Source organism: Leuciscus leuciscus (genome assembly GCF_965113295.1).
Source record: "Leuciscus leuciscus genome assembly, chromosome: 2".
In the NCBI taxonomy this organism is placed as follows: domain Eukaryota; kingdom Metazoa; phylum Chordata; class Actinopteri; order Cypriniformes; family Leuciscidae; genus Leuciscus; species Leuciscus leuciscus.
The window spans coordinates 47237804-47263320 of NC_138726.1; the positions used below are offsets into that span (position 1 = coordinate 47237804).

Genomic DNA, 25517 nt, shown 5'->3' on the forward strand with positions numbered 1-25517 from the left:
AAACTGTGTTCCCTCTCACTGCTGATAAAATGATAGCTTCACACTTTGTCTTATCTACAAACAGAAAAAGAGGCTTTTGGTTCATTGTCAGCGGTGGCAGGAATAAAAGAATATGCCTTCAGTTGAATGTGACAGGTTTGAGCACATCAGAGCTTATACACCCTCTCTTACGCGAATACAGCTGAATAGCATTCATGATTGGGTTTGGAAAAGAGATAATTATTTTAGTTTGATTCTGCTTATTTAATGCTTCTGTGAAGAAGTTTAATTTTATTTTTACACAGTAAAAAATGTCCACCTATTTTAACTTAAAAAAAAAAAGTTCAGTTGCTGCCTTAAATTAAGTATAATCAACTTAAATGGTATTAGACTGACTTCTTGCATAACTTATAAAAATAAATGTTGAAATTGCTTGAATTAATCTGATTATTTAAAATAATGTAAAAACATATGTTGTCATGACTTATCGAGTAGTCAAAAGTTCCCACACATGTGTTGTTTTGTGTGTAAGTGTGTGTTTTAATGACGGATCTTTCAAATGTTCCTTGGGTTGTGGATTTTGCATTGGGCGTTCCCTCCTTCACTCCCTCCCTTCCTTCCTTCCCCTCACAGCCGTGACCCTTCAAATATGCTTGACCTTTGAGATTTGAGAAGAAATGTTTCCACCAGCTTCTGCCTTATTCTGCTCAGTCCCAGGTGAAAATTAATTTTTTTCATGATTTTTCTTTCCTATTGGCAGGCAGCAAATTTACATTTGTATAAAACCTTCCTTGAGTTTGTGCAATCATGAAAACGGTTTCCTGATGCTATAAAAGCACGTTTTGTCAACATTTTGTACTCTTAAAATAAGTCAATTTAATGTTTGTGGCAGATGTTTCATAATGAGGGATAACTATTTCAGTGCAATAAGCCTTCTGCATCCCCGTGTCACACATGCACAGCCCTGAACACCTGGATCCCATTGGATTCTCATGAACACATGACTGCTTTGACACTCTTCAGGGTTGATGTAATGTATGTATATATATATATGTCCTAATTAAAGCCCACATGGTCAATCCAGAGTCAATACATTGCAAAACAAAAAAGTACAAAAACATTAGTGTTTTGGAACCATAAATGTCACATTAGTTTTCGTGATTGCACGAAAGGTTTTGCAAGGTTTTGCTCATAAGCATCCAATGGGATCCAGGTATAACTCTCTCTCTCTCACACACACACACACACACACACACACACACACACACACACACACACACACACACACACATAATATATATATGTGTGTGTGTGTGTGTGTTATATGTTATACACATTAGCCACTAATTGTGTTCTACTGTCATTCATTTGAGCAAACTGAGAATGAGTATCCTGAAAAAAAAGGCTGATATTCAGTACGCCACCTGTTGGGTTTGGAGAAAGTATGAAAAGGAAAGCAATGAATTTCCTGGCAGTTGTCCTGCTGAGCATTGGGTCAGCAGATGAGATGACATGAGGAATTAAAAACGCTTTTGCCACAGGGTTACCGCAGCGCTGATGGCTTTCTTCTCACCAGTCGACCGTATCAGTGCTGGCTTTCTGAACCTTCTTATCTCACACAACCTCAGATTCGGTACCAGCTGAGCCTGTCAGAGAAAGAATCTGAAACATTCTGCTGCCTTTTCACATTAGTGTCTGAGAGATTTACCCCATGCAGGATCCGTAACGTTTGCATACAAGTTGTTGTGTACAGTGTCATAGGCGCCGAGCACCCACAAAAAAACGCTATGGGCCCTATTTTAACGATCTGAAACGCAAGTGTCAAAGCGCAAAGCGCAAGTAACTTTGTGGGCGGGTCTCGGCGCTGTTGCTATTTTCCCGGCGGGATAAATGACTATTGCGCCAGGCGCAAATCTAAAATGGGTTGGTCTGAAGTAGCTTCATTATTCATAGGTGTGGTTTGGGCGTAACGTGAAATAAACCAATCAGAGCGTCATCTCACATTCCCTTTAAGAGCAAACGCGCTTTTTCCATAGCGGATTGCTATTGAAACGGCGGATTTGCCAGGCGCGCGCCAGGAGCGGTTCACAGCCAAGGAGAGCAACGCTCTCGTCACGGCCGTAAAAGAGAGAAGTTACATTGAAATGGAGAAACCCACCCAAATTAACTTCGGTTAAACAGGCGTATGATAATTTGGGTAAATGTGTAAGCTAGATGTATGCTTTTATAATAAATAGTCTATCTATCTATCTATCTATCTATCTATCTATCTATCTATCTATCTATCTATCTATCTATCTATCTATCTATCTATCTATCTATCTATCTATCTATTTATCTATCTATCTATCTATCTATCGTAATAATGTATTCAAAAATGAAAACTGCTGCTTCTGTGTAGATGAGAGAATCAAAGTGTAGGCTATGTGCGTTGTGCACACGCTACATTGATTATGGCCAAGCATGCGCCCTTAAAATAGCATATGAATAACATGCGCAACGCGCCACTGACTTTAAACTATTTTTTCCTGGTTAGTGGCGCAATTGTTTTCTAAACCTGCAAAATAGCATGAATGAACGTTTGCGCCGGAACACGCCTCCTCTTTGCGCTGAACCGCCCCCGGGAGCGCAAGTGTATTTCCTAACTTACCGACGTGCTTCTGTGGAGGGAAAAGTCCGCTTTGCGCGGGTGCAAAATAGGAATGATACATGCGTCGGTGTACAAAGTCAATTGCGCTGGGTGCAAGATAGGGCCCTTTGTGTGACTTCACCAATTTTCACCCCGCTTTGTGTTGTTACGGTGTCTGTAATTTATGTAAATTAACAATGTTCAATTACGTGTTCAAAATGTATGTTTATTATTAGTCAGCAAAATGCGTCATCCGGCAGATTTTTACCAGCTCCGGGGATTTCATGAAACAGATTATAATTCTGCATTATTGTATCCCCGCCCACGGACCGTCAGATCGACGGAGGATTATTAACAGAACAGTTATTGTAAGAGTAGTTTTATCACTGAAAATTGTACCGTACTTTGTTTATTCTTTAAACAGCATTATGGTAAAACTGGAACACTGCGGCTACAGCTTTCTTATCTGTACATGACGGAGAGGTTTGGTGAACTCGCAGAACGGCAGTTTCTCTGTTTTCTGATCCGTTTGGCCTAAAACACTGTGTTCATGCTCATCCAGTTTGAAATGTTGACTAAAAACACAGAGGTCTTTCAGAGGTTTTTTTTGCAGCCTTTAGCCGCTGCCTACAACGTACTGGATCTCTCTCTCTCTCTCTCTCTCTCTCTCTCTCTCTCTCTCTCTCTCTCTCTCTCTCTCTCTCTCTCTCGCTTAACGTTTACTCTTTGAATTCATGCGCCCTGGAACATTACAAGTCAACAGCATTATGACTAAAAGTTTGCTAAGAGGTATTTCCTACTAAAGCAAGGTGCTATTTGACTCTTGTAAGAGTATCCATAGCAGACTGATGGGAGCGGCCTTGGATGGCAATGTGCACAGTGCATTATAGGTGTTGACGTTTTCCTATTTGGCAAAAGGGGACGTCAACAGCATTTTTTTCTCGGTTTTCTCTAGTCAGGTCGCATCGATTTCCTTTATCTTTTTGTACAGGCAGCCGTGTTTTATCGAAACATTAAAACAATTTTTTTTTTTTTACAAATGCTTGGTTGGTAATGAATTTACAGTCCGTGTGTTTCTCTAAGCAAGACACAAATAACTTTTTGTGAAATGAATGAATCAATCGCACCTTTGCCCAGAGAAAAAATGTAGTGTGGGCACCCACTGGCAGAAGCATAAATTGGCTCCTATACACAGTGTGCACAATTGCTCAATTAGCTTCAAAACCAGCTGCACCATGCTGGTTAAATCAATGATCCTGCAGGTGTATAAGTGGGAAACTGTTAAGCAAAGCTCTTTTCTTCTTCACCAGTACAGACTCAAAGGTGTTGAGAAGTAGCTAACTAAAAGTAATGCTACTAACCTTGCATTTTTCAGTAGAGTACCGCAGTATTGTGCACACAGCTTTACAGCTTCACCAAGGCAATGATTAAATCGTGTTATCATATAATCAAGGTGGAAAATGAACACCTACCAGCAGATAAATTATGTTTATTAGGGCAGCGGCTATTCATTTTTGTTTTATTTGCCAGCCACTGCCATGAAAATAAAAATAGATGCATGTTTGTTGAAGAAAGATTTGATTTATATTTTAAACAGATAAAAGAAAAGCTGGTGAGATTTACGACTTCACTGGTCGTTCAGATATTCAGTAGCGCTTTACAGCTCATGCATGTGAGGTGATTTGAGATATTCATAACCCTGAAATAGTTCAATGCATATAGAGTCAATTTTCTCTCATGTAAAGTCTGATTCACTGTATCTTATTGGTTTGTTCAGAGAGTCAAGATTCACCAATTCGTTTGAGTCCCTGTGCAGTTTTGTTTTGTTTTATTAATTTTTTTGTATAGAAGTGAGAACTTTAAGTTTAGGCAAAATTTATTCAGTGTTGTTTAATATTATAATTAATCATGCTTTGAATTCGTTTAAGTTTTAGTAATTGAATTATGTGCTTTTTTTCTTTTCTTTTTTTTTTTTCTATTTGGCTTTAACTTTTTATTTTTTTTTTCAGCTTTAGATTTGGTCATGTTAGTGCTTCACATTAAACATTTATTTTAATTAGTTGCCAAGGCAAAATGTCTAATTATATAGTTTTTTCTTTGTTAAAATTTTACATGCAATGTTATTATTATTATTATTTCTTTTTAATGATTTATTTCAATTAACACAAATGAAATTTAATAATTTTAGTTTTAGTTAACAATAACGACACTGGCCTGTATGTAAAGGTATAATGTAGGACTATCAATCAATTCAAATGATTTAAGTGGGAATAGTCTCATCATTTGGTTGTTCATAAATTTACATAATTTCATCATGCGGATGACACTTTTCGCAGGTTATATAAAGATGCCTTGATTTATGCGATGGTGTTTTTTCACTCATCTCACAACAATAATTTAAATTGAACTGAATTGAGTTTTAGTTTAAGTTAAATTTAGTTAACAGCAATGATACAATGATACCCAAATTATATGTAAACATCGTCCAAAGCTTACAGTAACTGGAAAAGCAGGTAATATATCAGTGTAATTTCTGTGACAATAGTGGCAAAAAGAAATGCATTGCTAGATGGTAGCTGGTTTGTTGCTGGTCCAAGGTGGTTTTAAGTTTTAAGCAGCTTCACTGTCTAATCAGCCCCACCATCTTGTCCCAAACCTCATTAGTACCTGGTTCAATAAGCCTTTGAGGATAACCTCCACCTCACGCTGCTTTTCCAAAGTGAGGTGCCCAGTTCATGAGTGACCTCCATGAGTTTGGGAGATGTCTCAGGTCAGAGGTGTAGTGCAGTGCTGTGTTGGCAGTAAAGACTCTCTTGTACTTGTCAGCACAGCGGCACGTCCCAGTCTCAGCTAGATTGAAGAGTCCTGGAGAGAGCAGGCTGTAAAAATAGCTGTTTCAACACCAGCTCTTTCTGAAGGCTCAGATTCCCCCTGGCCTCCGGAGAGCGGCTATAACCTTCACCATCTTCCGTTCTCTTCCCGTTAGCACACACACACACACACACACACACACACTGCTCTCATTGAATTAATCATCACTGATCATCACCCTAGAGGCCGTCGCACCTTTAGCCCAGCTCGTTTAGAGCCGGCATAAGCCCATCTTCTCTGAGAAAAATAAGGTTGTTTTTTTTCCACTGGCCCCAAGTTAAAAGGGCATATATGCTGATCTTCTTGGCAAGATATTAATGTGAACAGCCATTTATGTCTGAATGTAAACAGATGGGCCCGAAACATCTGATATGTCATAATTGATGTGTGCATCAGGTGAAAATGCTCCCTAATAGACCTGATCCTCTCTGTAATGAGATTAAAAATAATCAAACTGCTTACAAGAAAAAGAGATAATCGCTCACTGCTCTTGTGTGGATACATTTAAAAGCTTTAATCAGCTTCTACAGTTACATTCAGAAAAACATCAAAAGCTCTCTTTGTTCTTTTTTTTCTTTTTCTTTTTTCTTTTTTTCTTTGTTCTTCATTTTTGTTTCTGACTGTTTATTTGTCTGTTTTGAAGCAAGGTTTAGATAATTAATTTAAAAAAAAACTTGAAAGCTAGATGCGGTTGTTTTAATTTATTAATTTATTTATCATTGTTTAAATAATAGAGCATAATAATAGTTTGCAATAATATTTTAGAGTTAGTTTGCAAAATAAATTAATAAATAGCAACATTTATGCATTTGGCAAATGCTTTTATTCAAAGCAACTAACATTGCATTCAAAGTAAACTTTTTTTCATGTGTCTGATTCCTAGTTTATGCATTAGCTATAGGAATCAATTAGCCAGGTGCTGTTTTAGCTACAGGAACATCAAAATAATCAAATACTTAAAAAAAAAAAAAAAAAAAAAAAATTGCCTGGGAATCAACCCCATGACTAATGCATTGCTGCAGTCTAATGCTGTTTGAGATGCAGGAACTTTAAAAAAATTGTTTTGCTGTGGTGTTGAAATTGAGAAGAAATGTGAAATTTCACTGGTATTGGTATCGTAACAACACTACTTCGGCATATTCAAACTGGGTGACATCTTTTATGTCAAAAAAGCACCTCTTCATGCAGCATATTGAATATATGTAAATGTGAATTATATTTAAAATGCTGTCTCGTTGATAAAATTTCTGTCTGTTTCTAGTTCATATGGACTACTTGTCTTTTATTATGTCTTTTGCATTTTAGAGCTTTACATCCCTTATAGTCACTGTCATTGTATATAAAAAAAGCTACTTTAACATTCTGTTAAACTCTTAGAGAAAATCAAACAGCTCTGGAGTGACATGAGTGTAGGTAAATCATGAGAGAATTGTCACTTTTGTATGAATTATGCCTTTAAGATGTCACGTCAGCAACTTTCTCTGCCTCGGAACCTTCCAGAAGAGACTCATTTTTATGTGCCTGAGAGCCTCTGTTTGACCCAGTAGACTGATGGAAATGGCTTTTAATCTGCTCCACCGTAGTCAGTAGTCCCAATACTTTTATAGGCTATGGTAATTGCATTTATATATTAAAAGCTTGTGGTTCAGGTTTCCACTGTGCATGTTTCTTAAATCATTACAGCAACATGCGCTCAAAAAAGCTTTGGATTATAAAACCGAAAGTTGCTATTAAATAAATGAGGGGTTTTCCTATCTGACTATCCTGCTGAAGTTCATCTACAGTGTTTTCTTGGAGTGCAAGTCGAGCATGGAGCCCCTCCGAACTCGTAAAGTTTCCTTTAACTGCTGCTCTGGGTCAATCCTGTTTGCTCCCGTAAAAGTCAGCCAGTATGTTTGAAACATATTTCAGGGTAATGAAAGGGAAAGGAAAAACCTCCCATCCTCTTGTTTGCGCTCCCTTATCAGGACTCCCGTTAGTGCCGGGCGGCCTGACCGTATATATCGTGCAGCTGTAGATGTGACAGCTAGTTGATATTTTATCTAAGGTAGACGTATTTGTGAAGATTACGTTATTTATAAATAAGAGTGATTTAAGGCAAGTTTATTTATCACATTTCATACACTATGGCAATTCAAAGTGCTTTACAGAAAGTAATAAAATAATGACAAGGAAAATTTATTCAGTTATAAAAGAAATTAAAAGAGATGTATGATACAGTTATAAAATTAATTAAAAGAGTAAAAAGATGATGCATAGATAAACTTCTTATCTGGCAAAACACCAGTGTATCATATTTTTCACAACTCCCAGTTTTACTCTGAGATATTCCCATGGTGATTACACTGTGTCTGTGGTGTTCTTTCGGCACGCCTAAGAAATCTATTGGACATCTCTGATGGACCCGATTTGTCCCTAAAATCGGACAGGAGGAGCTGTAGGACTGACTCGTGGGGTAACCCCGGGTCACTGCCCCATCAGTCCGCACCCCAAAAACTCATTTGTTCGGAAGCTCTAGGGAAGGAGTCGATCCAGTCCGCACCCCACAGAACCTCGAGTTTAATTACACATCAAACTCACTACTCCACCACAGACCCAGGTCATATGGTTTCATCTCTCAAGTTCCCCAATTAAGTTATTTATGTTTGTCTCTTACCCAGTTCTCAGTGCCATTTGAGTTCAGTTTAGAATCAAAAGGAGGAATATAGTGCAATCGGTCGGACATACAGTGGATTCAATTATAAAAAGAATTAAAGAGTAATAAGATTATACATAAATAAACTTCTCATCTGGCAAAACACGGACAGGTGTATATTGCACAGCTGCTAGTTTTACGGTGAGATTTTCCCATGTGGATTGTACTGTGTCTGTGGTGTTCTTTCGAGCATGGTTTCATCTCTCTTACCCAGTTCTCAGTGCCATTTGAGTTCAGTTTAGAATAAAAAGGAGGATGCAAAATAAAATACAGTGTAATCAGTCGGACGCACAGCGGCACAGTGCTCGTTCAGTAAATGCACAGCTAAACAGAAGTGTTTTGAGTCTGGATTTGAATGTGACTACTGTAGGAGTACATCTGATCTCTTCTGGAAGGTGGTTCCAGCTGCGGCTGGTATAGTAGCTACTGTAAAAGCGGACTCACCATGCTTTGAGTGAACCCTTGGTATTTTTAGCTGATGTGATCCTAATGATCTGAGTGATGTGTTGGGTTTATATTCAGTGAGCATATCTGCAATGTATTCCAGTCTTCAGTGTCACATGATCCTTCAGAAATCATTCTAACATGATGGTTTGCTGCTCAAGAAACATTTCTTATTATTATCAGTGTTGAAAACAGTGATGTTGCTTAATATTTTTATGGATACCATGATACCATTTTGCATTCATTTGAAATATAAATATTTTGCAACATTACAAATGTCTACTGTCAATTTAATCAATTTCATGCATCCTTACTGAATAAAAGAATAAATTTTTTTTACTTGGTAAGAAACCTTCTTAAAGGTAGGGTAGGCCATTTTTGTTATCCTGGTTGAAACTCTCTTCACATCCTGACAGCAATCAATAATAGAAGTGGTCTAAATATTAAAACATATACATATATCTTCTGAGGAAGTCTCAGGACAAAAAAAAAAGTCATCCAATCATTTCATTCGGTCCGAATATAATGATAAGATGTCCTACCTGCCTATCAACAATGTATTACCATACCTCCGCGCACCCTGCTCGCGCAGACATCATACGTCATCAGCGCGTTCTGTAAGGCTATGCAGAGTTGTAGACAGACAGTCAACGAGAGCCAAAAACAAACAGCAGCAGCCTTTTACAGTTCCTCCTGAAACAAAACAATGAGCTTATGCTGCATTCATGCCATAAATGTAATTACGAGATGGCAACCCATGACGTTCTACACTGAGCTGTTCATGTCTTCAGACTCAGATTTATGCATTTCTATGTCAACACTAACAATTGTGAAATGAATCTGCAGCAGTCAGGTGGTACATTTAAGAGCTCTGTAAGTTTATGTTCATTATTTTTGTAATGTTATGTGCTTTGAGACATGAGGCAGTTAACGTTCATAGCGCGTAGCGCGTTCATGTGTTCTGAAGGAGGCGTGGCTTTGAAGACACTGTAGGGGATCTCATGCTTTCAAAGCTAACTTGCTATTGCTAGCCTCTCTGATATTGCCTACCCTATCTTTAATAGTTTGACAAACTTGACTACAAAATGGCCAGTAGACTTCAGACTTCATTGTTCAATGGTATATACGTAGCTAAAGCCATTTCTATTCATCTGCAATATTTTCTTATTGTCTTGTCACATTGATATATGCAACTAATTACTTTTAATTTGATTATTTAATCTTCATTTGATTCGATTAATTCAATTTGAATTGATTGATAGACCTAATACCAACCATTTTTCTTCACTGAATTTCCAGCAGCATTCCAGCTATATCATGACTGTTACTGCGATTAGAAAACGACTCATGAAAAGGGCTTTTGCTCGTCTTGCCCGCTCACGTGAGCAGCTGAGACTGCAGACTTTGTTCCATGTGAGTTCTGCTTGTGCTCTTTTGCTCTGTGCTGATAGCACAGGGTCAACATGAAGGACAGGGGTGGAAGTGTGTTATCTGCGAGGGCCACGGAGGGCAACAGTCTCTGTAAGAAGATAGGCAGCCCAGGAAGAGATATTTGTCTCAAACGCAGATAGCATTGGGAGGTAAACCCGAGAGGCGAGGTCTGGATCTAAGTGAAGCTTGTCTTTTACAATGGTGATGTAATGTTTTGGAATAGACTTTCTCCGTGTTGGAGATTTGAAATGAAGTCTGAAAGGGCATTAAGGAGTGGAAGAACAGTTTGAAACTCAAGAAACCCAATTTCTACACTGTCTGGAAAAGCTTTATTGTGCAAAACTGTGGGAAGTGTTGTGGGTCATTCCTAAGGTTTTTGGGTGGTTGCTAGATGAGCACATCTTCAAGTCTACAATGATATCTTCTCTCTGGATAGGGCTTGGGTTCCTCCTTTTGGTTGTTTTTCGCTTGCTTTATCTGTCCACCAAATAAATAATTTACATTTTTATTCATGCATCCAGCAGATGCTTTTATCCAAATAATAAGTCTAAATGCTACAGGTGAATAAGGTCAAAATAAGTAAAAGATATTTTAACTAATAGATAGCACCATATTTTCCCAAGTGGATTAATCACAGTACATTAAGACAATTCGGTTCTGAAATGTTATGTTTAAATATGCAAATGAGGCACTTTCTAATTAAATATGCACTCATTTGCATACATTTCCAGAACAGAAATATGAATATTGTTTCATTTTGTTGACATATTAAAGTTTTTTGCAGAGGAGATTTTGGATAGAAAAAGTCAGAAAAAAATGTGTTTAGCAATAAAATGTTGTATAAATCGGGCGAATGATATATGAACAAACCCTTCTGTAAAAACCTTCAGATATAGATAGGAATAAAATGGGAAAGTTTAGTGTATGTAAAGTGAAGTGTAGTGAAGTGATTTCAGCATCACTTACAGGAGATTTCTGGCTCAGTGAATGAGAAAAAAACTCATTTTGAAAAAACTACCTAGAAAGATATGTTCTGTTATTGAAATCTAGTACAGACACAAATAGTTTTCTTTCCACTAGTCTTAAAGAGGCAAGTTACGGAAGCAAAATAGACAAAAATCTCAAAACTGACCTGCGAAAGCTATGGTTTTGCCTGTAGTGTCTTGACTTAGAAAAGTAACTGTACACTTCTCCTCAACAAAATGCATCATTCAGAGTTGGGTATCGTTCATGTATGTAGCACAAATGGTGATGGATGACTTGCATCCCAAATTTATATAAGTCTTTTGTTTTTTGTCTTTTAATAATGATGCTTGATTTAGCAACACCGTTAATTATTTGTGCAATATTATCTTCAGTTGGTCATTCTGTATGCATTACATCATGGGTCAGCTGGCCAAAACTAAAGATATGTGAGTTTTCATGCAACATTCAGACAACCAGTCCACTGATAACACACATACTGTAGGCAGAAGATTAAAATGTGCTTAAATAAAGGGAAATTGTGATTGTTAATAATGCACATTTAAAAAAAAAAAAACATGCATGCTGAGCTGTGATGAAAGATGCATGTCACCTTTGAACGGTTCAGTATGCGTCAGCCTTGTAGATCTAGTGGTATTTGGCTCGAGGGAATCTACGTGCATTAGAAAACCTAATAAGGGGATTTTTTTTTTCTGTCGATTTTCACAGAATTCCATCACGCCAGGCACAAAGTCAGTATGATGAAAGCAAAGGAGCAGTCCGCGGTCTGCTGACTTTAACTGCAGGGAAAGAGAAGGAGGTGCTATTTTTGTCGATCTACACCATGACATCTATTTACCTGCAAAAAGTATTTTCTCTCGGTGTGCTGCATATCTAAATGCGATTTTGAAATGGCAAATTGCGCAGTGTGACATGGATTTACAAACTCTAGAATGCAAAGTCAGATGTTTTTAAACAGTATAAGCAATATATAAAGTCACATACACTACTGTGTGTGTGTGTGTGTGTGTGTGTGTGTGTGTGTGTGTGTGTGTGTGTGTGTGTGTGTGTGTGTGTGTGTGTGTGTGTGTGTGTGTGTATGTATATGTATATATAAAATTCAGCTTTGCCACCAAAGGGATAAAATAAATTGTATATATACAATTTATTTTATTCCTTTGGTGGCAAAGCTGAATTTTCAGCATCATTACTCCAGTCTTCAGTGCCACATGATCCTTCAGAAACATTCCAATATGCTGATTTGATACTCAAGAAACATTTTGCAGCTTAAATTGTTTGTGGAAAGCCCTGAAACATTTGTTGCAGGATTCTTTGATGGACAGAAAGTTCAAAAGAACAGGATTTATTAGCATTTTTTTAACATTATAAATGTCTTTACTGTTACTTTTGATCAATTTAATGCATCCTTTCTAAATAAAAGTATTAATTTATATAAAATTAATTAAAGTTGTATTGTTTTGTTTGGGTTTTATCCATAATGACCTCTGTTCTCTCTTGCAGGTCTCCTGCGAAGTGTCTCATATCTCAGATCTAAAGGGAAAGGCTGTGTGTTTGGCCCGACGATGCGGCACCTGTTGCACCAAGTCGACATCTGATCGTAGAATAAATTAAAGTGTGGATCATACTGAAGATTCAAATAAACTTCCACTCCATCCACCACAGGCTTGTGTTTTCATTTTTCACCCTGTTATTGCCAGCATCGTCGCAGGCATTGCTGTGAGACACATTACATTTCCTGCTGTGCTATCAGAAGTGCTCTAATCTTAAAGGAATAGTGCACCCACAAAAATGAAACTTCTTTCATCATCCACTCACCCTCTTGTTGCTGAAAACACATAATTTTTTCCCCCTTTCAGAGCAACACAAAAGGAACAAAATATCTGTTCTTTTCCATTCAATGGGAAGATGGTCTGTCAAGCCCCAAAAAATACAATAAAAAAGACAGAAAAGCATAATTAAAAAAGCCATATATGCCATATTTCAAGTCTTCTGAAGTCATATGATAGCTTTGTATGGGGAACAGAGTGAAATTGAAGTCGTTGTCCATGTGTATGCAAGGAAAAAAGGACATTGGGTCAGTAAATGGAATATACTGTATGGCTGGTTATCAAGTCAAACTGATTGTCGTCTTGCTGGTTTATTCACTCTTACACGACTGTAACAGACTGTCACATCACATGCTGACATGCATTGCAATTGAAAAAAATAAACAACAAGACAAACAATCTTTGGAATATTCCCACAATCCTTTGCACAGACCCCAATGGGAAAGGATTGTGATGCTAATATGACAAGAAGTTGGCAGTTGTAGACCATTATCCCCCAATATATAAAAAAGACAGCAATAGATTCTCAAGCTATACAGATCCGATGTATAACAGTGCAGACTTGACACGTTGGACAGGTCATGATGCAACTGTTACTTTGGGACAACGAAGCCATCACGCCTCGGGCGGATTGACAGTGCTAATAAACATCCCGACATGATAATTCCAGCTCCGAATATCAAATACAGAAGAGATAAAAACAGTAATAACAGTTCATTTCGACTGATTTTGCAGCCTTAGAAACGGCTTTTATGTGCAGGAAAACATTTTACCTTAAAAAATTACATAGTTTAGTCAAAGGAAGCATTGTCATGTCTCTTTCTTTGTCATATAATTGGTCTGTCAAGCATAGCTGGAGTCTGCAATACCGAAACCAGGATACAGGATCCCGTGTATGTCTATATCGGTTATGTAACTTTTTTATATAACTGCATTTAAACAAGCACACTATTATTAGAGAGTCAGTACCTGAGCCCTCGGCCCCTCTGAGCCTTTGATCCTTTATGGAGGTTCAAGTCATATTGCTGGTGCTCTTGTAATCTCTTTGAAGATAACCACGTAACCTTCAGATCTCACAAGTTTCAAAGGAATGCAAAACTGGGGTCCACCACATTCAGATTCTGGCAAACTGACAAAATCGCTTGCCCGTTTCTATGGCAACGCCGCACACGCTCAATGACATTTTTTCCCTTCAACTGGTCATAGTGCCATGTGTGCCCAGAATAAATAAGCATGTTTATGATGATGTGTGTAAAAAAACACTGCTAAAAATTGCATTGTGAGACATTGGTTGATATACTCTGTAAAATGTGAATAATTCAACTCTTTCAGAACACCTGTTTTGCTGACCAATGGTGGAGACTTAAATCATTTGTGCAATTACGTTTGTTGGGATTGATGGCACAGAAATTACATGCTTTATCTTTAGTAATTATTTGATTTTTGTGTTTTGTGTTGTAGGTGAGGTGCCTTTACACTCTGGACCAAACCAACAATACTGAAAATGAAGACCTGTGTTGCTTTTATTGTAGTAGCTGTTCTTCACATTGCTCAGGCTGGTGAGTTTCTGTCTTTCATGCTGTGATGTATCAGTTTTGTCGCAAAATGCTTTGATTAGTATGAATCTTTGAATAAAATAATAATACAACTAAAATGAAATAACTCCTTTGTACTTTGTAAGCATATAGTATTCTTTGAATAACATAAAAATATCAAATAAAACAAAAGATTGAATTCAATTAAAAATATCAAATAAAATGGGTTATAATAAATTCCTTTTTTTATATATATTTGAAATGCAAGAGTTCATTGCACTTTGAAAGCATATAGTAAACTTTAAAAACAAACAAATTGAAATTAAATAAAATAAAAAAAGGTAATAAAAAAAGAATTTCTTAAGCATAAAGGATACTTTGAAATCCTCAGGTTTTGGACATATAACCAGCAACATTTAATATAATTTTTTTTTAGCATTGCTTGCAATTTCGCTCCCCTAATATTTTTAATTGCTATTTCTAACTATCATCCTTCTGTTTTCTTTGAATTGTGACATTGCCTGATGTTCAGTATCAGAGATTACAGCATGTAGCCATCCAAAATATACCGTCCTTTCAGTCTCAACTTAATCCGTCCGACAGAGAGAGACCCCATGACTTAGAGTCTTGTTACAGAAGAAGGCTTTTGGATTTAGTTTTTCAAACCCACAGAAGCCCTTTGAGACTTTTTGCACTGTGTTTCATTCTAATCCAGCAAACTCTTAACTCAGTTTTCAGCCAAGACTCTTGGTCTTTACAGGCCTGCAAATAGTGTATTTCTGCTCCTTTCAACAGCAAAGTAGCTTTACTGTAATTTAACAAACCAAAGCTGCATGCTTTAAGACCTTGTAGTTGCAAACATGATTTGCAATTATGAAAAAGCAACATGGCCTTCTACATTGAAAGTCAAATTAATATATTCTACAGTAGATGGTCATAATGCCCAAATCTGTGCGAAAACATGTTTTTATGTGCATTTAGAGTGGGATCACTCTTTTGGGTCTGTGGTATTTCCAGCACTGTTCTCATCTGCCTGTGGATTCCTCTGGGGAAAATCTGCATTTGAAGAGCTTTTTGTTGACGACACAAAGCATGATGGCTTTTCGCAATTTTGTTTTGCGGTATTTGTTCTGTATATGGTAAAAGCTGGCGATGAGATTAATGTATCACTGCAGGACAGCTAGTTAGTGGTCACATAAAAGCGCTTGTTTGAAATGACAGGCTGCTGTGTTTTCTTTGATTTTCTCCTTCTCTGAGAGCTGAGCCCAGGATGAATAGGAAAATGTATTAAAGGCACGCTTTATCTAATAGTTCCTTTGTTGTTCTTTCATTGCCTGTCCCTTTAGCTAGCTATCTTTTGTGTTTTATATAAAAGAGAATACTTCATATTTTGCAAAATGGCCTTTTACATATGTATCCACATTATGATGTTTATATTTTTGAGGTGTGTGGTTCTTAAACTTAGTTAACTGCCTTTGAAAACAACATTATACGTTTAGGTGAAAGTAACTTTCGCGGTTCAAACAAATAGGGCTAGGCAACAAACTCCTCCAACAATTCTCTTTAAACATTCTCGTTTTTGACTTCTAATTCATGACCGGTGTTTTGTTTTGCTCTAAACTCTGCGCTTCCGCGTTTGTCAATACGTAATGCGTCGGGTCAGAGGTCACTCTTCCACCGGAGCTTGACTCGTGTACGGAAGCCAGTCATTCTAGTTTATAAAGTTGTAAATATGGATATTTTTCTTAAAAAAAACTCATTGCTTCGCTTCAGAAGGCCTTTATTAACCCCCTGGAGCTGTATAGATTTTTGGGCTTCAAAATCTCAGTTACTATTCAATCCCATTATAAAGCTTGGAAGAACGAGGATATTTTTTTATATAACTCCGATTGTGTTTTGCTGAAAGAATAAAGTCATATATACCTAGGATGGCTTGTGGGTGAGTAAATTATAGGACTGTATACTCAGCAAATGCGAACAATTTTTGTCTATTTTTATTTCTTCTGAATGTGTGGAGAAAAACAAAGTTGAAACCTAAATTAACCTAGCTGACACCCCAAAGTCTCCTGTGCAATGAAAGAGCAATAAACCTTTCCTCTGGGTGATTATTACTGTCATTATTTTTGTTGCATGACTTTTTGTAACGCAGAAGGAAATGCATTAGAAAGCTCAGTGAAGCCCTTTACTCTCATTTCAAAGGAGAGATATGGAAATGCTCATGATGAAAGTTCTCAGCTGCTCTGGTTCTCAAGATGTGCATGTGTATTCAAATCAAGTGCGTGGCTTTTCAGAGGTTTTTACAGCATTAAAGGGAAGAATGAGGCCCTTTTAATATGGGATGACACTTAAAAGTCTAACTGCAGTCAGAAACATCCGCCTGCGGTTGACCCGCTGACTTCCTTTTATCAACTGAGTAATAGCAGATGAATTTAAGGGTTATCATGGTCAATTTTTAGTCTAGACATCTCAGATATATAGGTCATACATTTTGACATCTTAAAAGGTTTGTTTCATTTAAAGTTTGTTTCCTTGCAATATCATATATTTTTTGTGCCACTTTCTTTTACATTTTGAGCCTTTTGAGTTCTGAAAGTTATGGTATGTTTTCATAGTACATTAAAGGAGATTTTTTTCAAAAGCTTAAAGGTTGTAATGAAAATGTGATTTTTGCGTATTTCTGAACATGTAGTGTAACGTCTCTGTTACGTATGTAACATGCCGGAGCACCAGGTTCCTGTGTTCGCAAACCTGCTCTCGAGATGAGCTAGAATCAGCCAGTCGTCGAGATAATTAAGGATTGGCCGTAACCCATCGCTCTTCTTGGGTACAATGAAGTAGGTGAAACTTCATTTCGGCTGGAGGGACGGTCTTGATCGCACCCTTCGCCAGTAGGGTGACGACCTCCGCACGCATGACAGGGGCATTGCCACCCACCATGGTATAGTGGACTCCCCAGAAGCGGGGAGGAGACCGTGCGAACTGAATCGCATAGTCAAGCCTAATGGTTCTCGCGAGCCAGCGGGACAGATTTGGAAGCTCTAGCCAGGCTCCCAAAAACTGAACTAGCGGGGTCATGTGAACCACAGACGTACCCACGATGGGGCAGCGAGGTGGAATGACCGACCCAGACGTGGGAGGCGGAGCGTGGGGGCACAGTCATGGGCAAAGTCCTCGACCACACCGCCGAAGAGACCAGCCTGGGATATGGGGGAGTTGAGGAACAGGGTTCGCTCAGCCTCCCGCATATCAGCCAGGCTAAACCAGAAGTGTCTTTCCTGGACCACGCATGTGGACATCACCTGACCCAGGGAGCGTGTGGTCACCTTCGTCGCCCGTAGAGGGAGGTCTGTGGCAGCACACAGCTCTTCCATGAGCCCTGGATCAGCCCTACCCTCGTGCATGTCTCTGAGCACCCTGGCCTAGTAGACCTTGAGGATGGCCATAGCATGCAGTGAGGACGCAACCTGCCCCTCAGCTCTATAGGTCTTCGCCACCAGAGTAGACGAAAACCTTCAGGCTTTGGAGGGGAGCTTAGGGTCGCCATGCCAGGTGGAGGCGCTGTGGGGACACAGTTGCATCGCCACAGAACGCTCCAGCGGGGGGACCCCAGTGTACCCTTTGGTCGCTGCCTCATGGAGGGCAGAGAAGGCAGAAGAGGCTGCTGAGCAGTCACGAAAAGTCAAAGGAGAATTCCACGATCTCATGACCTCTTCATGCACTTCCGGGAAGAAAGGAATTGGGGGCGGGTGCTGACGGGTGTCAAAAACCAATCATCAAGCTTTGAGCGCTTGGGACATGGCGGAGGGTTCCACACAAGCCCGATGCTCGCGGCTGCCCGGGAAAGCATGGTAGTCAGTTCTGGATCAGACTCGGGCAATGCTGGGACCCCGAAGGAGGCAGCACAGCTGAGTCTTCATCTCCAGATGACTCAAGCCCACCTTGTGATGCGGTGATAGACATGATGTCATCTGCCGGGGGACCGAATGAAATGCTGGGCCGCCACAAGACTGGCCAGCGACCTCATCCGGAAACCTCACGGGTTGCAATGTGGAAGAGGGGGGTGTGGCCAGAGGAGAATTTGTCGGGTTGTTCCACACCGGCAGCCTCAGATCACCCTGGCCACCAGCCAAAGTATCCCCTCTCGTGGAGAGAATAGATTGGGGTGTGGCAAAGGGGACTCTACCTCTAAGGAGGTCATTGAGTCTCAATCGCAACATTGCGATGGTCATGTTCCCACAATGAGAACATGACGCATCCACGAGTGCTGCCTGAGCGTGATTTAAGCCCAAATACGCCAGGCAGCGTTCGTGCCCATCAGCAGAAAAAATCTGTCTAATGCACCCAGAAATACACGGACGAGACATCTTTAAAAAGACGCACCGTGTGCAGCTCTTTTAGAGAGGATAAAACTCAACAGTAGTGCTGAAGCGCCCAGGGAGAAAACACACACTGTTGGAAGATCACTGCACAGACCAGCAGCAGGAATGAGATCTCGCTGGAACACGCTGTCACACCAACACTGCTGAAGAGTCGCTCGTCTCGTATTTAGAACTCGTAGACAGCTTGCAGTGGAGAGAAGTGAAGAAACACTCGGCTCCAAAGCAAAAACATAATGCGAGATTGCCGCGCTGCTCTTTTATACCCAAGCAGTGGGGCGGAGTTGCGCTATGCAAATTCTGCAGACCCATGGCATTGTTTTGCCATTGGCTCGTTTTGTAAGAACTCGAAGGTGATAGGCTTCTAAGCGAAACCCCCATTTCGTCATTCACTGATGTAAATCGTAGTGACTGAACGAAAAGGAAATGGGGTAACACTTTACTTTGTAACTTTGCAACTACATGCCATTAGAGTATTAGTAGACTGTCTGCTTAATATCTTGATATTTTGATTCTCCCCAAAAGACATTCTACTTACTAACTTTGCAAGTGCATGTCAACTTATTCTACTAACCTGAACCCTAACCTAACAGTCTCAAATGAGAGTTAATTGATATGTAGTTTCACAGTTACTTATAGTAGAATGTCTAAAATGGACTATGGTTATAAAGTGTAGCCATATTGTGAGTTCTTCTGTGTGACTTATTTACTATTAATTACAATGTCTATATATTTCCCAGTTTGTCCAGATAAGCTGCCTGGTCTACAACCCTGGACCCCCGGTCACAATGAAGCCCACAGAGTCACCATAGGCTACGGTCGCAAAGTCGTCCTCACCTCCTCTGCGACCGTCCATTCCATCGAGATCCTCAACGGAGGTAAAGCTTCCTAATAAAACCTCTTTCAAACTTCTCCGCAGTATTAAAGTGCCACAAAGATTTACATCCTTCACGATGAAGGCAAAACTTGACATGAGCTGTGACAGGCTTAAATCAAAACACATTTCAGACGTATCGCCCTGAGCGTGGAATATTCTGGAGTTTGATGGGGAAATTCCATCACATTCCCTGCCAGCAAACATTCACTGCAAAAATGGATTTCTTACTCAGTTTTTTTGTCTCGTTTTTCAGTAAAATACCTTAACATTCTTAAATCAAGACACATTTACTTGAGAGGCAAAATGACGATATTGAAAACCTAAAACAATTATCCAAATTAAGTGAATTTTTGCTTGAAACAAGAACAAACATCTGTCAATGGGGTCAGACAAATAAACTTAAAGGCAGGGTAGGTGATTTGTTCCAGAAACACTTTTTGTGATGTCCCTTCACATCCTGATAACAATCACTAAGTTAAGTGGTCTAAATGTATTATATGTAGTACAGGACCATAAAATGTTCGTTCAATCATTGCATTCATCCGAATGGTACAGGTCAGTGCTCTTTAAGTTGTTCATGTTCATTATTATTGTAATGTTAAGTGCTTTGAGACATGAGGTAGTTTAACGGCTTCTCTCGTCTCGTGATGCTTTGCAGACTCTACTGTGTTAGAAGGCTTGGCTTTGGAGACGCCCTGAAGGGAGGGTGGAATCTGATGCATTCAAAGCTAACTTGCCTACCCTACCTTTAATTCAAAGAAGTTTCATTCAACAAGTTTAATACAACATATTTTTTTTCTGGTCACCATGATTTTGCCAAGTAAGACATTTTCTGGATCAGCATATTTTGTTGATTCTGGAACATAATTTCTGTCCAAATTTTTTGTCCTAACCCTGTCCACACCCCTTAACTCTACCAAGAACATGTTGTACTTGGTGAAATAACATTCACCATTTTTTATTTTAAGGTTAAACTCACTTTATACATTACATAACTTAATATCTTCAGTTATTTTGTCACAACACTGTAAAAGCATAATTTGTGTCTTACATTTTTAAGTACAATCAACTTGGATGTTTAAGTCGTTTCAACTTAAATTACATTAAACTAAATTTAAAAATGAGTTGAATCTAGTATAACATAAAAAAGTTGAAAATTGCTTAACTTATTTGAAGGAGCATATGTAAAAAACATATGTTGCCATAATTTATTAATCATATATTTTTTACAGTGAAGTAAATGTATCTCAATTTAATATTTAGATATTTCCAGCTTACAAAATTGTTCTAAGAATATTTTTATATGTTCCCACTAAGTTATAATTGTTTTTTTATTTCTGAATATTCTCGTCTAGTTTTGTAAACGTTTTAACTTTTTTCTTGGTCATTCGAACATTTATTTATTTTTTATATTGCAAACATTATGGGAATGTTACTTTTGAATGTTCCCTAAACGTTTTGAAATATGTAGTTACATAAACGTTAGGAAACATCCAACTAAACGTTTCAGGTAAAATCATTCCATGACTGATTTGTAAATAATATTTTTGTGCTAACATTTTAAGAACATTTATAAATACTAGATAACTTTGAATGTTACTGGCATAATGTTTGTCCATAACTTTGAGAGAACCTTGCCAGAGCATTAGCTTAAATTCTGAGAATGTTCCCTGTCAGCTGTGTTTGTACTAAAAATCAAGTCAAACATACAGAGTAAGATATTTTTTGCAGTGTTTGTTTACTTTTAGAACTAGAATTGGAGTTGGAAAATATCCTGCATGCTCATTGGTTGAAAATCAGTGGTGAGAGATCAGGATTGGCTTGATTATTTTGCTCTTTTTAGGGAAGCTTGTGATAGCCGATTCCAATCGACCCATTTTTCTGCGGGCTAGGCACATCCTCATAGGGAACAAGGGCGAACTTCACATCGGCAGTCCAGAATGCCCTTACAAAGGCAACCTCACCATCTCTCTCTTTGGCAGGTAACTCCTGCAGTCTTCATAAGGGCATTTATAGAGTAAAGAAAGTGTTGGAGGATCATTTTAATGGATAGAAATGTGTTAGATCTGTTTTGAGCCTTTCATTTTAACCCCATAAACATATTGTATCATAATTGATACAGACATTTCTAAGGTCTCTAAATTATCAATGTGATCAAAACTTTGTTGAAAAACCTGTTGCACACAAACATGCCTTCTGTCGTCTGATTGATAGTTTATACTTTTTTAGCATAATTGTAAAAATGCCATGATTTAGGTTGTTGGTACATGCATTTATTTGCTGTAAAATCTTTACAGTTTTTTATACAGTAATATTTCAAGATGAACACTTTCTGGACTGAAATAATTTAGGTTTACTTTTTACAATTTTTTTGAAGAATCAAACAAATATAATACATATAATGCTTTTGAGGAACATTTGTTTGTACATCTCTCAATCATCATTGTATTGCATTGCATTATATATTTTGCCCTCCACAATAAAACCACAGAACTTTGATAATATATCTAAGCATTTAAGATAGCCCGGCCTATAACATTTTCAAACTTTAAGGCTTTGTAAACTTTCAGATAAACTTTACTTTTCTAGTTAAAATGACAGTTATATCAATTTCTTTAAATTTCAGTGCGCTTTAATTTTACTTTCTAAAATTACAAATCCGAATCGCAACTGGAACTGAATTGGAATTTAAAAGGCATTCTCAATTCAATTCTGAATCACGCACAACCCTGCATGGGACAATCTGATTAGTTGTATTTTTTCTGTTTTCAAAAAGGTCTGATGACAGTGAGGTTGAACACAGTTATTTTGGTCGTAAATACATTGGTGTTGGAACTGGAGGAACCTTAGAAATTCACTCAGGAAAGAAGCTGTCATGGACGTTCCTGAACAAAACACTCCATCCTGGGCAGGGTAATGAGAACAGTTACCGTTTCGAGAGGAGCTGGGGAAACAGAGGCATCATCATTCACGTCATTAACCCCAAGACTGGAGAGGTGCTTCACTCTGATAGGTCAGTGAGACATGATTCCACATTTTCTGCTCTTAAAGTTTATTTTTAATAAATGCGTTTTTGCTTCTTGATGGATTAGAGGTTGTTACTTCAGTACATCATGTAAAACCAACTAACTGATGGTTTTAATGTGCAGTTGAAATTAAAACAGTAATTATAAATCGACTGTCAAAACAAACAGCGCATCCAAGTTGGCTTCATTGCAGGCAATTGATCAGCAACAATTTTTTATTGCAGAAACGAGCATCTGTTATTGAATCACAGACTTCAAAACATTCATTCATGCTCAGTATGCTTACTGGCTTCTGTAACGTTCCTTGACTGGTCTATGATTAATGTCTGTGACCCACTTTTACGTTTGTGTGTATATGTGTGTGTGTGTGTGTTTGTAGGTTTGACACATATAGGAGCAAGGACGAGAGCAGGCGGCTGGCCCAGTATGTAGACGAGGTGGAAACTGGGCAGATCTTGGCCATGGTGGTTAATGATGAAGGATCCAACAACCTGGAGGATCTGGCTAAAAAGGCTCTCACTAAGCTGGGTAGTCGGCACTTCCATCGACTTGGCTTCCGGTAATATGACCCGTTTCCAGCTTACCAATACCTGCTTATCCATGACAAGTCTAGAGTTCTCTTCAGCATTAGTTGGACACTGAATTTAGGGTAGTCTGATTTAGTCGAGTATGCATGTGTCAATCAGCCTGAATGCATTCACATCTTCCTCTTTACATCGCTAGTCTGAGACCAGTGAAATATGCTTCTTGAAATAGCATCTAAATCAGTGGCAAATCCTGCAGTTCTATCTTTCTGCACACAGTTTAGTTCCAACTCTAATAGAAGACTAGAGAAAGGTTTTATGGAGCGTTTGATGAAAATGCATAAAACATGCCTTAAGGGGTATGGATATAATAATAATAATAATATTTTTTACTGTTATAGCACCTTTTACACATAAAATGCAACTCAAAGTGTTTTATAGCCTGGAATATAAAAGGGTTTAAAGAGGCCATATTATGCCTTTTTACAAAGTCTTGATTTTGTTTTTAGGGTCTACTAGAATCTTCATGTTTGAATGTTCAAAATATACATTATTTTTCATTAATTTTTACATTGTTGCAGCACCTCTCTTCCCAGTCTGTCAGTAACGCTCTGTTTAGTTCTAGGCTACGTTTCTCAAAAGTACTGTGAGCTAAGTTGATCGTAGAGACCATTGGTGGCAATGGCTCTATGATCTACTTAGGCTGATGATGCTTTTGGGAAACACAGCCCTGGTCTCTATGAAGCCCCTCCTTCCAAAAAGCGCAATGTGCTTTGATTGGTCAGCAGGATGACTGTGTTGTGATTGGTCAACCGCTTCGAGCGTGTTTAAAAAGTGTCACACCCCTTACCATAACCATGAGTTTCAACTCAACCTGGCCTCGACAATTTACTTTGAGTTTATAATTATTTACTTACTATTTTGACGTGAACGTTCCTGGAAGAAGACTCAAGACTACAATGGAGGCGTTTCAGGGAGTTCAGAAACAGTGCTTACTGAGGTAGAGAATAACTCCCGTTGGAGTGACTTTGTGCTTTGTAATTTTGAAGACCTTTTTTCATGCTCAAACAGCAACATTATGAAATGTAAAAAGGCATAATAGTTCCTCTTTAATAAAAAAGGAAAGCAAAAAAAAAAAAGAGCAACAAGCCAAGTCAATTTGAAATAATGCAGATTATTTTTTTCTGCACAAAGGGTTGTGTGTTTTTTATCCTAAAAAGCATGCATCGATGACACACCATGCAAATCTATACCAGAGTAAAGTATATAATACAGGCAGTTAACTATTTCTAATCGCTTACTGTTTACGATGGATAATAATGAATTTGGGATGTGGTGCGTGATTGGCTGGTTCAGGTGTGTTTGATTAGAGTTGGATCTGAATTCTGAAGGATGGTCCATCTCCAAGAACAGGGTTTGGGCAGCCTTTTCAGTTTATGGAATATAAATTGCATGAATTTATGAGGTCATTACTAGAAAATTACTAGAACGAATCCTATAATATTGCAAATGGGCTGCAGATCGTTATGTATTAGGAATGAAAATATCCACAGAAATGTATAGCTGAATATTCTTTCTGAATGTCAACAATTGTCTTGTTTAATGTTTCTTTCTCCTATGGAATTATAAGGAGAAACAAGGGTGATATTTAAATGGAACCGAGAGCTCCATTATGTCTCATAAACTATGAAATGGCAACCTCTAAGCAATATTTTTTTTCTCTCTGGGGTGGATGAAATAAAATTGTTGTTTACATGAGTGAAGCTGTGCTGTGAGAATAATATCAGCATAGCTGTGACAGATAACAACTTTGGAGTAATTAAAATGTTTAATGAAAAACCAGGCTACAAATACAGAAATGGTTCTACATGTGATTGTTTGTTTCCCATACACAAATCTAATCACATCAGGAAAAATAGCTCAGCACAGAAGCCTATATATATATATATATATATATATATATATATACATATACATATACATATACATATATATATACATATATATATGCATGTGTATGTATATATATATATATATATATATATATATATATATAATAACTTAATTATGAGGACTAGGCCTAAGGCCAGAATACATTATACAAGTATGCAAACTGAGCATATTTAAAGTGTGCTCTAGCGTTGTTATGGCAGTGCTCACTCCTACCCGCTCAATTCACTGTCTGCTTCATACAGCACATTAAACTAATCACTAGAATGACAAGCTTGCTATATAAGTGGCCATTTTTAAAGATACTCAGAGCTTTGTAGGAAGGCACTTAGTAGTAAATAAACCTGCATTGTGCCAATGGCCATTTTCA

General features: G+C 38.1%; 1 protein-coding gene across 1 annotated transcript in view; it reads left to right on the forward strand.

The window, feature by feature from the left end:
- Positions 1 to 25517, forward strand: part of cemip (cell migration inducing hyaluronidase 1) — a 127460-nt gene that overhangs the window by 44701 nt on the left and 57242 nt on the right. Inside the window, exons 2-6 of the mRNA XM_082154197.1 lie at positions 14321 to 14418; positions 19511 to 19648; positions 21491 to 21629; positions 22424 to 22660; positions 23053 to 23232. Of these exons, the coding sequence (XP_082010323.1) occupies positions 14364 to 14418; positions 19511 to 19648; positions 21491 to 21629; positions 22424 to 22660; positions 23053 to 23232 (749 nt within the window). The 5' untranslated portion in view covers positions 14321 to 14363. The remainder of the gene's footprint in view (positions 1 to 14320; positions 14419 to 19510; positions 19649 to 21490; positions 21630 to 22423; positions 22661 to 23052; positions 23233 to 25517) is intronic.